Genomic DNA, 10,810 nt, shown 5'->3' on the forward strand with positions numbered 1-10,810 from the left:
AGTCAAAAACAGCAGGTGACAACCTTTGCTCCACCCTTATCCGAAAGCAGCATGGAACCAGGTGACATATGCCCAACACTGGAATTGTAACACATCTGGTCTATAAAGCTCCCCACACATCCTGTGTGAGTCCCGCCTCCACATCCTGTTTCAGTACAGGGCAGCGGTCAGAGTGTGGCGATGGGGGGCACCAGTCCCTTCCCTGCATGGTCACTTTGCTCGGTACGGTCAGTGTTTCAGACAGCAGTGAACAGTGGCTTTGTTGAGCTCTCCGTCAACCTGGGGGTGGATGGATGGCTGCACAGTGTTCATAAGAAATGCCTTCATGTCAAAAATAAACCTACTTTATGTGACAGAAGGATAGCTCAGCATTCCAGAAAGGTCTCCAGATTAGCCCCGTTTCACTCACAGCTCATTCTCTCTTTTCCCTATAAATATCTGTATCCCTCCTTATTAAGTTCATTCATTATTAACTGCCTATTGCATCATTGCAGAGGAAAAGCAGGGACTCATCCAGGCCATAGGTCAGGGGTGGCAAACTCGATCCACGGAGAGCTGCCATGGGTGCGGGTTTTTGGTATGACCTCTCAATCATCCAATAACAGTGGGTCCCCAGGACTGGAGTTGAGAACCACTGCTTTACTATTGGCTGATTGAGAGATCATCCCAAAGACCCGCACCCACAGCGGCTCTCCATGGATCAGGTTCGCCACCCCTGCCATAGGTGGTGTGGAGATTCACAGGATTCTTCGGATGTACTTACAGCCATAAACCCCTACTGTCACCCCCTATTATCTAGGGGCAAGCGACAGGGTGGACCATAGTTGCCGCTACTGTTTGCATTATATTTGGAACAACTAGCTCAACACTTCAGACAAAATGAAGATGTCAAGGGAATTACCATTAAAGAGACAGAGCATTAATTGGCCTGTGACACAGACAATAGTTTGATTTATCTATGACAATCAGCATACTCTTTGCCTAAATTGATGCATTGATTAACATAGGTAAACCAAATTACATTTATATTACTATGACCCACCTTAAAAAATTATAAGCAGGTATTCCTTGGCATGGCAAACAGAGTCAAGTATTTGGACATGAACGTGCCAAAGGATTTGGCAAAACTATCAGAATGCAATTATCTGTCTATACATGCGAAAATTAAGGAAGACATAGCAAGATCGATGTTAATTCCGTTATTAGTCTCAGCTCAAAGATTGAACCCATTAAAATGATTATATTGCCCAAACTACTGTGTCTATTTCAGACCCTACCAACAGGGACTGCCCAAAACCAATTCAATGAAAGGGACAAAATGTCATCAAGGTATACTGTATATGGCAAGGTATAAGACCCAGGACTCATCTCAAAACTATGCACTTAAATTAAAAAAAAGCAGGACGGGACCTGCCTTCTTTCAGAGACTATGATATTGCACCACAGATTAGAGCTATGATAACCCATCATATGAGGCTCAATGGAAAAACACTGAAGAAAAAAGACTTCCCGTACCCATACAGGTAATTTTAAGCAGATAATAACATACATAGCTACATAAACATTATCGATAATCCATCGATGAAATGGACTCTTAAAGCACAGAAAACTATTATAAAAAATATAAAAGGAGATACTGTAATTCTTTAAAGACTTTACACCAAATAAGTCTAATAAGAGGTGAATAGTTCAGGTCCAGATTTTCCTTTAAATCAGAGCTAGATAAGATTTTAACAACTCTGAGCTAATAGTTAAGTTCTCCCCAAACAAGCTTGATGGGCCAAATGGCCTCGTCTCGTTTGTAAATTTCTGTAAATGTTCTTATGTAAACATCTAGACCAAGATTTTGCAGCTCATCACTGATGCACTCAATGGGACATCCAACACGTCTACTGTGCGACTCACGTCATGCACCGGGCCAGTGACAAATTTCACAGTTGGGCTCCAGTTTGAGCCGGAGCGGAGGGCCAGTGGCCACTCTGCTCCCAGTGCCAGTGCCATGCAGCTGTCGCACAGGTTCCCACGCCACACACGGCAAGCAGGAAGCCAGGCAGCTCACAGCCAGTCACTCAAATATGCGCTCAGGGCCGATCGTAAAGAGATAACTGCCGATGACTCGCGCAGATATAATTTTTGTTTTTCATGTTGTTTTTCTCTATCTACCACTGTTGGGTGTGCACTCAAAAAAAAAAGAAATTAACAGAACTATGCCACTATTGTATGCTACTATCCTGTTCAGGGTCCGGGGGGGGAGGAGGGGTCTGGAGCCTATCCCGGAGTCTACGGGCACAAACAATTAGGGTCTGACTAATATATTTTATCTTTGTATTATTACAAAAGCCGATAAACATGTTTTGACAAAACCTTTATTTATGTTGTTATACTCTTCCAAATAAGGTCTCACGTCCTGTAACCCATAATGTGTGAGGCCGTGAAACAGTGCAGGAGCTCAGAACTCGAGACAGAACAGCTCAGCTTCAGGCTGGACTGCATATTCCTTGGAGAAGTGCTCCTTCTAGTGGACATCTTGGAAACGTCCCTGCAAAGAACATAATGGTGAGAACAAGACCCATTTTAGTAGTTTGAACAGAACCGGAAAGAGCCCTAAGCCACTATCGTTTAGGCATAGTATAATAAATAAACAAAAACACATGAAGATTGATGACAGATGATTTATTATGATGCCTTGTATTGCTGCATCCTTAGAGTGGCAGGTATTTTGTCAGCCACCGTGAGAACTGCACAGTCTATTGGAATGTCCGTCCAGTTACAGGAGGGAGAGTGAGAGAGACCCCCATCACCAATGACCTAGCAACTTGTAGCCAGAGTCGGGTTGGCTCACCCTGCCCCCCCATGTCACATGAAGCACTGAGTTACAGTACACTACCCAAAAGGGTGAAGGGACACTCTAAGGCACGGGTGTCAGACTCCAGTCCTGGAGGGCCAGAGCCCTGCACATTTTTGGGTTTCCCCTCGTTTAACACACCTGATTCAGCTCCTTGTGCTAATTACCACATAGCTCTTGAGCTGAATCATTTATGGTGGAACAGGGAAAGAATTAAGCTACACAGGGCTCCGGCCCTCCAGGACTGGAGTTTGACACCCCTGCCCTAAGGGCAGAGGCAGGGAAGACACCCAAGAGCACTACCTAAGGAGGCCTGCAGGGGGAGCTCAGCTGCAGGTAATGATTCCATGATGCCTGGCCTAGCCAGTGGGCAGCAACAGAGAGCAGCTGCTGAGGCACCATCTCCCAGTGGGGGGGCGCACTAGGGGACCATGTATGATGACAGTTGACGTCACACTCGCTATAGTCGCAGTGTATTGTGGGTCGAATCGCCATTTTGGAGGTATATAACTCAAGAGCAAGCGTTTGCGTCCGCCTTTATCCTTCGAAAGATGGGATACTCGTGTTGTGTGAAAGGCTGTCATACTAAATCACAAGGCAGAAAGGTGGACCACAACATAAGATTTTTTCGGATTCCCACTTGGAAAAGAGGATATGGACGGCAGGTAGAGGAGGTGTTAAATTATTCCATGTATTATTATTTATTAAGCATTTGTATGGCTGTCTACATGATTACAGTTAACTTCATCATATAATTACTAATAACTTAACTTGAACATAAGAAATTAATTGAAGTAGCCATTTGGCTGCATCCAGACCTGTTAGAATCTAATATGCCTGGACCATGTCCCCCCTTAGTCTCCTTTGTTCGAGGCTGTACAGATTTGTTTGCAACTTTATTACAAACTAGCGTACCTTTGCAGTGACGATTGTGTTGTCGCAGTACTGCGTTCGAAATGTGAACAGATCCTGTACCCAGCCATTGATGAAATGTCCGTGGGCTTCAAGAGATTGATAGTTCTTGAACTGTTCATATGTGTAAGCGCTGATACCATAGACAAGGTAGTTTGTTATATCCAGAGATGAAGTTAGAGGCAACAATGTCCATTTTTTATGTGAGATCATACGGATCTATATTGTTGATTTTTGACAATTTAGCCAAATACCGATCCCTGGCATCATTTGTAAGTTTTTCTCTGTAAGGAATTTTCTCGTTCTGCTTTTTCTTATCCATTCTTCCTAGTGTTTGCGTCCGCGAATACCTTCAAAATGGCGAATGGGGGCGTGTCAGACAGTGCAGACACGTGACTGACAAAGACCGATTGGTCGACTAGCTGAGGGACATTATTTGACATTATTTATTTATTGTCACGTGACACAGAACTTCGGCCAGCTGGCTGGAGTGAGATATTCAATTCGAGATGTCTGCACACATGTAACAGTTCTTACCTAGTAAATAGTTTGCTTTTGTATTTAACCGTGTAAATACACATTTGACATAGCTAATTTTAAGTTTTATAATGGAATAATATAGATTTGCCGTAAGATTTCCAGCATGAGCCTGAAAGCGTGAGTGTCATGCCAGATGCTTGAGATTTGGCAACCCTGAAAACGTACATTTTTTGTTTCACATGAGTTTATTTATATAACAGATAACATTACTTTATACATATGTTAAAATGCAGAAACTTCGACGAACATGAAATCAACAATAAACTACGTCTATTTATCCAACATGTTATATAATACATATTGTATTTGAAAACTTTTCAGCTTTACGATTTCAGGAGAGCGCAGCCACTCTGTTAGGAACATTACGCTTTTTGTTTGCGGGTGTTAGCTTCGCTGCTGCTATTAACACGAAAGGCACATTAGCGCAGACAAAGGGCTCCATACGCCGAACTATACGTCTTGCTTGGCGGTCAAAGGCGTTTGACGTTCATTGGCGTGGGAAACGGCGGTTCTATTGATAAACCACTACCGAAAAGATTACAAACGCTGCGCCGGTTAAAATAAAAGCGCCCCGTCAGGTTTTAAATAATAACTAAATGTTTTAGCTGTCGGTCCGAGTCCGTATGGGACAGCTTCTGGGTCCGGACCCGGACCACGGTCCGCCTATTAGTGACCGCTGTTGTAGAAGATGTGGTTACATAGGTCCCTCAGGGGGGGTCTGGATCTCCTGCACGCACACATGCAGATGCACTGAGGCCCTGCTCTGGGTGGCAGCGGCACCCCCTGCAGGCCCAGTACAGACATGTACCTCACATTGAGCTATGCGCTCCTTCAGCATGGTGATGGGGTCGCCCTTAATATGCACCTCCTGGATTTCACCATGCGTCCGGTAGCTGGGTGGAGCCAAGCACATCATGAGAGTGGGGCTGGGAGCGGAGCCATGGGTCACTCACTCATACGCACGCTTCTACCTAATCCCGGGGTCACTCGTGCTGTGGCCATGGTAATGGTAGGTCTGCAGCTCCATCACAATGGGCCCCTGGAGCAGAAATGAATCAGAAATGGGTTTCCAGTCCTGCCCTCCGGTTGCCGGGTGACTAACAGGTGAAGGAGCCAACTACCTCATTTCCACACAGAGCTGGTGCTGGGCTGGTTCTTGCTTGGTGCCTTTTGAGAACTAGCCTGCATTTCCACCGGTTTCGTAAAAGAACGGAACAGAAATGTTACAAAAGTGGGAGTGAAAGTAAAGGTTAGTCTGTATTTTGTTTTTTGGATTTATTTTGCTGAACCAGAGTATGACTCATTGCACCCTGTCTCTACTGTCTGTATCCACATTTGTCTCCATGAAGGCTCCCTGTCTGTGTGTAAATACATTTATTCTCGATCGCTGTTTTACTGTTTTACTTTGCTGTCTGCCTCATGATTTCTTCGCCAGTCAAATGCCATAATATTTTATTTATTCGACCTGCAACATGTTTTTATACTTTATTATTAAATCTGGCCAGCAGATCGAGCTTTAGTTTTTCACAGAAAAAAAAAAAAACATTATAACTTTATTTCACTACTGCCGAGTTGTTTCCCTGCCACATTCTGAGCCCAGCTTTTCTGTGGTGCCATGCTGGAGCCATTTTTTTTTGCAATGGAAATGCGTGGAACCAGTGCCGGATTGGGAAAAAGTCCAGCACCAGCATCGTGTTGGTGGAAATGAGGCTAACGAGACTCACCTTCCCGGCCCTGCAGAAGTTGTCAGTGAACGTGGCCTCCCTCACACACAGTACATCCATACTGCCCAAGGGGGGTGGCACCCATCGTTATTGGTTTGTCTAAGGGGCTACAAAGGGCCACCCGGTTGGACGGCGCCCCCTCCCCGCATGCCAGGAATGAAGTTGCCCCTTCGGTAGTAGTCGGTGCTGGCAATCATGTGCTCCACCGAGGTGCCCATGCCATACTTGTTGTTCTCGCAGATAAAGATGCAAGGCAGCTTCCACAGTGCTGCCATGTTGTATGCTTCAAAGATCAGTCCCTGACATGGGGAAGGGGGCAGAAGGGCCAACATGAAGCCGGGTCCGGAGAGCGGGGAATAGGAGCTGGGGTGCAGCGGCAGTGTGTCTTTACCTGATTGGCTGCCGCATCTCTGTATAGCGTGGCAAACACCAGGTTACTGCCCTGGTACTGGCAGGCCAGGGCCACTCCTGCCTCCAGGAGCACCTACAAGCACAAAGGGTCTATGAGAACACACACATGCAAACAACACACAGAGTACATTTAGAGGGTCATGTAGTACCTGAGTGCCCATAATGCCATTCCCTCCATAGAAGTTCTTGGCATATATGTGCATGGAGCCACCCTTGCCTTTGGCCATGCCCACTTCCTCCCTGGGGGAGGAGACCAGCATGAACCCTTTAATCTGCATACAGTGGCACCCCCATCCCCATGTGATATGCACCTGTGAGTTCAGCCAGGATTGCCCACATGGGAACACCCTGCGTGAAGGTGAAGCCGTGAGCCTGGTACGCGGTGATCAGGTGATATGTGGGCTTGATGCCTGCCTCGATGCCCACAGCACATGCTTCCTTTCTGGTGGTGCAGAAAGCCACGCGGTGGTGAGGTCTCCCCACCATGAGCCTGTATGTATGCCCCTGTCACATGTCCCCACATCTGCTCTGACCTGGCCATCATACAGGTGACAGAAGCCACTGATGATTATCTGCTTGTACAGCTGGTTTGCCTTGAGCTCCATCCTCCTCAATGTCTGAATGGTCCGATAGTATTGGAACCCTTCCTCCCAAGTCAGAACCACTCGCTGGGCTGGGCCCTCCTCTAACCAGTGCAGGTCACACTTCTGTGGGGATGACGAGCAACACAGATGGCAAATCAGATCTCAGCAAATTACCAGCAAGTGTACAATCGTGGCCAAAAGTTTTGAGAATGACACAACTATTGGTTTTCATGAAATCTGCTGTTTCAGTGTTTGTTAGATATTTCTATGGTATATTGAAGTACAATTACAAGCATTTCATAAGTGTCAAAGGCTTTTATTTACAATTACATTACATTTATGCAAAGAGTCAATATTTGTAGTTAGCCCTTCTTTTTGAAGACCTCTGCAATTCACCCTAGAATGCCGTCAATCAACTTTAGGCCAAATCCTGAATGATGGCAACCCATTCTTGCATAATCCATGCTTGGAGTTTGTCAGAATTTGTGGGTTTTTGTTTGTCTACCCGCCTCTTGAGGATTGATCACAAGTTCTCAATGTTATGGTTAGGGGAGTTTCCTGGCCATGGACCCAAAATGTCAATGTTTTGTTCCCCGAGTCACTTAGTTATCACTTTTGCCTTATGGCACAGTGCTCCATCATACTGGAAAAGGCATTGTCACTAAATTGTTCTTGGATGGTTGGGAGAAGTTGCTCTCTGAGAATGTTTTGGTACCATTCTTTATTCATGACTGTGCTCTTAGGCAAAATTGTGAGTGAGCACAATGCCTTGGCTGAGAAGCAACCCCACACATGAATGGTCTCAGGGTGCTTTACTGTTGGCATGACACAGGACTGATGGTAGTGCTGACCTTTTCTTTTCTGGACAATCTTTTTTCAGGATGGTCCAAACAGTCGGAAAGGGGATTCATCAGCAGTCCAATCTCTATACCTTTTGCAGAATATCAGTCTGTCCCTGATGTTTTTCTTGAAGAGAAGTGGTTTCTTTGCTGCCCTGCCTGACACCAGTCCAACCTCCAAAAGTCTTCACCTTGATTTAATTAGCGACTGGGCTGATACCTGGCAGATGAAATTTTACATAGATAAATGTAAGGTAACCCATGCAGGGAGCAGAAATATAAAGTACAGATATTTTATGGGTTCCACTGAAATAAAGATAGCTGATTGAGAAAGACCCAGGTGTGCATGTTGATGCTTCCATGTCCCACCCTCGCCAGTGGGGAAACAACAAAAAAGGCCAATAGGATGTTGGGTTATATCTCTAGGTGTGTGGAGTTTAAGTCAAGGGAGGTAATGCTATGATTATATAATTCCTTGGTAAGACCCCACCTAGAATATTGTGTGCAGGTTTGGTGACCATACCTTAAGAAAGACATTGCTGCCTTGGAAAGGGGTCAACATAGGGCTACAAGAATGATTCCTGGTCTTAGAGGAATGTCTTATGAGGAGAGGTTAGCTGAGCTGAATCTGCTTAGCCTTGCACAAAGGAGACTAAGGGGGGACATGATCCAGGTATATAAGATTCTAACAGGTCTGGATGCTGTTCAGCCAAATGGCTACTTCAATATTAGTTTAAATACTAGAACTCGTGGCCATAAGTGGAAATTAGCAGAAAATGGATTTGAGAAAGCACTTCTTTACACGGCGTGTAGTTAGAGTATGGAATAGTCTTCCTGCTCGTGTAGTGCAAGTCAAAACCCTGGGTTCCTTCAAATCAGAGCTAGATAGGATTTTAACAAATCTGCGCTATTAGTTAAGTTCTTCCCAAACGAGCTTGATGGGCCAAATGGCCTCCTCTCGTTTGTAAATTTCATATGTTCTTATGCCTCACTGTGCATGCAGATGCACTCACACCTGCCTGCTGCCATTCCTGAGCAAGCTCTGCATTGGTGGTGACCCGGTCCCACACCTGAATCAAATTTAGGAGATAGTCCTGATGTTTGTTGGACTTTCTTGTGTGTCCTGAACCCTTCTTCACAACAATCGAACCTCTCTCCATGAAGTTCTTGATGATCTAATGAATGGCTGATTTAGGTACAATCTTACTAGCAGCAATATCCTTACCTGTGAAGTCTGTTTTGTGCAAAGCAATGATAACTGCATGTGTTTCCTTGCAGACAGCCATGGTTAACAGAGGAAGAACCACCCTCCTTTTAAAGCATTCATGCAGTCTGCTATTCTAAATCAAGGACCGACATGACAGAGTCTCTCATTTGTGTTAATGAGAAAATCACTGAAATGATGTCAGCAGGTCCTTTTGAGGCAGGGTTGAAATGCAGTGGAAATGGGTATTTTGGGATTAAGTTCATTTTCATGGCAAATTCATCTGATCACTCTTCAGAACATTCAGGAGTATATGCAAATTGCCATCGTAAAAACTGAGGCAGAAGACATTGTGAAAATCAATATTTGTGTCATTCTCAAAACTTAAGTATCACCCTGCAGCAGATTTTTTTACAGAATCTGCTGTACCTGGCGAGGTAAAAACAAGAAAGCTTTCTTTATTTGAAAACAGTTGTGTATTTAAATATACACTCACCTAAAGGATTATTAGGAACACCTGTTCAATTTCTCATTAATGCAATTATCTAATCAACCAATCACATGGCAGTTGCTTCAATGCATTTAGGGGTGTGGTCCTGGTCAAGACAATCTCCTGAACTCCAAACTGAATGTCAGAATGGGAAAGAAAGGTGATTTAAGCAATTTTGAGCGTGGCATGGTTGTTGGTGCCGGACGGGCCGGTCTGAGTATTTCACAATCTGCTCAGTTACTGGGATTTTCACGCACAACCATTTCTAGGGTTTACAAAGAATGGTGTGCAAATGGAAAAACATCCAGTATGCAGCAGTCCTGTGGGCGAAAATGCCTTGTTGATGCTAGAGGTCAGAGGAGAATGGGCCGACTGATTCAAGCTGATAGAAGAGCAACTTTGACTGAAATAGCCACTCGTTACAACCGAGGTATGCAGCAAAGCATTTGTGAAGCCACAACACGCACAACCTTGAGGCGGATGGGCTACAACAGCAGAAGACCCCACCGGGTACCACTCATCTCCACTACAAATAGGAAAAAGAGGCTACAATTTGCACGAGCTCACCAAAATTGGACAGTTGAAGACTGGAAAAATGTTGCCTGGTCTGATGAGTCTCGATTTCTGTTGAGACATTCAAATGGTAGAGTCAGAATTTGGTGTAAACAGAATGAGAACATGGATCCATCATGCCTTGTTACCACTGTGCAGGCTGGTGGTGTAATGGTGTGGGGGATGTTTTCTTGGCACACCTTAGGCCCCTTAGTGCCAATTGGGCATCGTTTAAATGCCATGGCCTACCTGAGCATTGTTTCTGACCATGTCCATCCCTTTATGACCACCATGTACCCATCCTCTGATGGCTACTTCCAGCAGGATAATGCACCATGTCACAAAGCTCGAATCATTTCAAATTGGTTTCTTGAACATGACAATGAGTTCACTGTACTAAAATGGCCCCCACAGTCACCAGATCTCAACCCAATAGAGCATCTTTGGGATGTGGTGGAACGGGAGCTTCGTGCCCTGGATGTGATCCCACAAATCTCCATCAACTGCAAGATGCTATCCTATCAATATGGGCCAACATTTCTAAAGAATGCTTTCAGCACCTTGTTGAGTCAATGCCACATAGAATTAAGGCAGTTCTGAAGGCGAAAGGGGGTCAAACACCGTATTAGTATGGTGTTCCTAATAATCCTTTAGGTGAGTGTATATCAGAGCTACATACATTGTTGTTGGCCTCAGTACATTTGTATCA

General features: G+C 44.9%; 1 protein-coding gene and 1 long non-coding RNA gene across 2 annotated transcripts; both read right to left on the reverse strand.

Annotated features, from left to right (window-relative positions):
• Nucleotides 1-2,352: 2,352 nt before the first annotated feature.
• LOC111860968 (uncharacterized) lies at nt 2,353-4,071 on the reverse strand. The gene is made up of 2 exons (XR_002842143.2): nt 3,761-4,071; nt 2,353-2,539 (listed from the first exon to the last, which is right to left on the reverse strand). It is a non-coding gene; the product is annotated as an uncharacterized lncRNA (long non-coding RNA).
• A 920-nt stretch (nt 4,072-4,991) lies between these two features.
• On the reverse strand, nt 4,992-7,672 carry pdha1b (pyruvate dehydrogenase E1 subunit alpha 1b). The gene is made up of 9 exons (XM_072711720.1): nt 7,661-7,672; nt 6,966-7,139; nt 6,742-6,870; nt 6,582-6,704; nt 6,413-6,505; nt 6,133-6,320; nt 6,022-6,082; nt 5,269-5,336; nt 4,992-5,190 (listed from the first exon to the last, which is right to left on the reverse strand). Exons 1-9 carry the CDS (start codon nt 7,670-7,672, stop codon nt 4,992-4,994), a joined length of 1,047 nt encoding a protein of 348 aa, XP_072567821.1.
• Between the last annotated feature and the right edge of the window lie 3,138 nt (nt 7,673-10,810).

The sequence above is a fragment of the Paramormyrops kingsleyae genome, chromosome 4, assembly GCF_048594095.1.
Source record: "Paramormyrops kingsleyae isolate MSU_618 chromosome 4, PKINGS_0.4, whole genome shotgun sequence".
Lineage (NCBI taxonomy): Eukaryota > Metazoa > Chordata > Actinopteri > Osteoglossiformes > Mormyridae > Paramormyrops > Paramormyrops kingsleyae.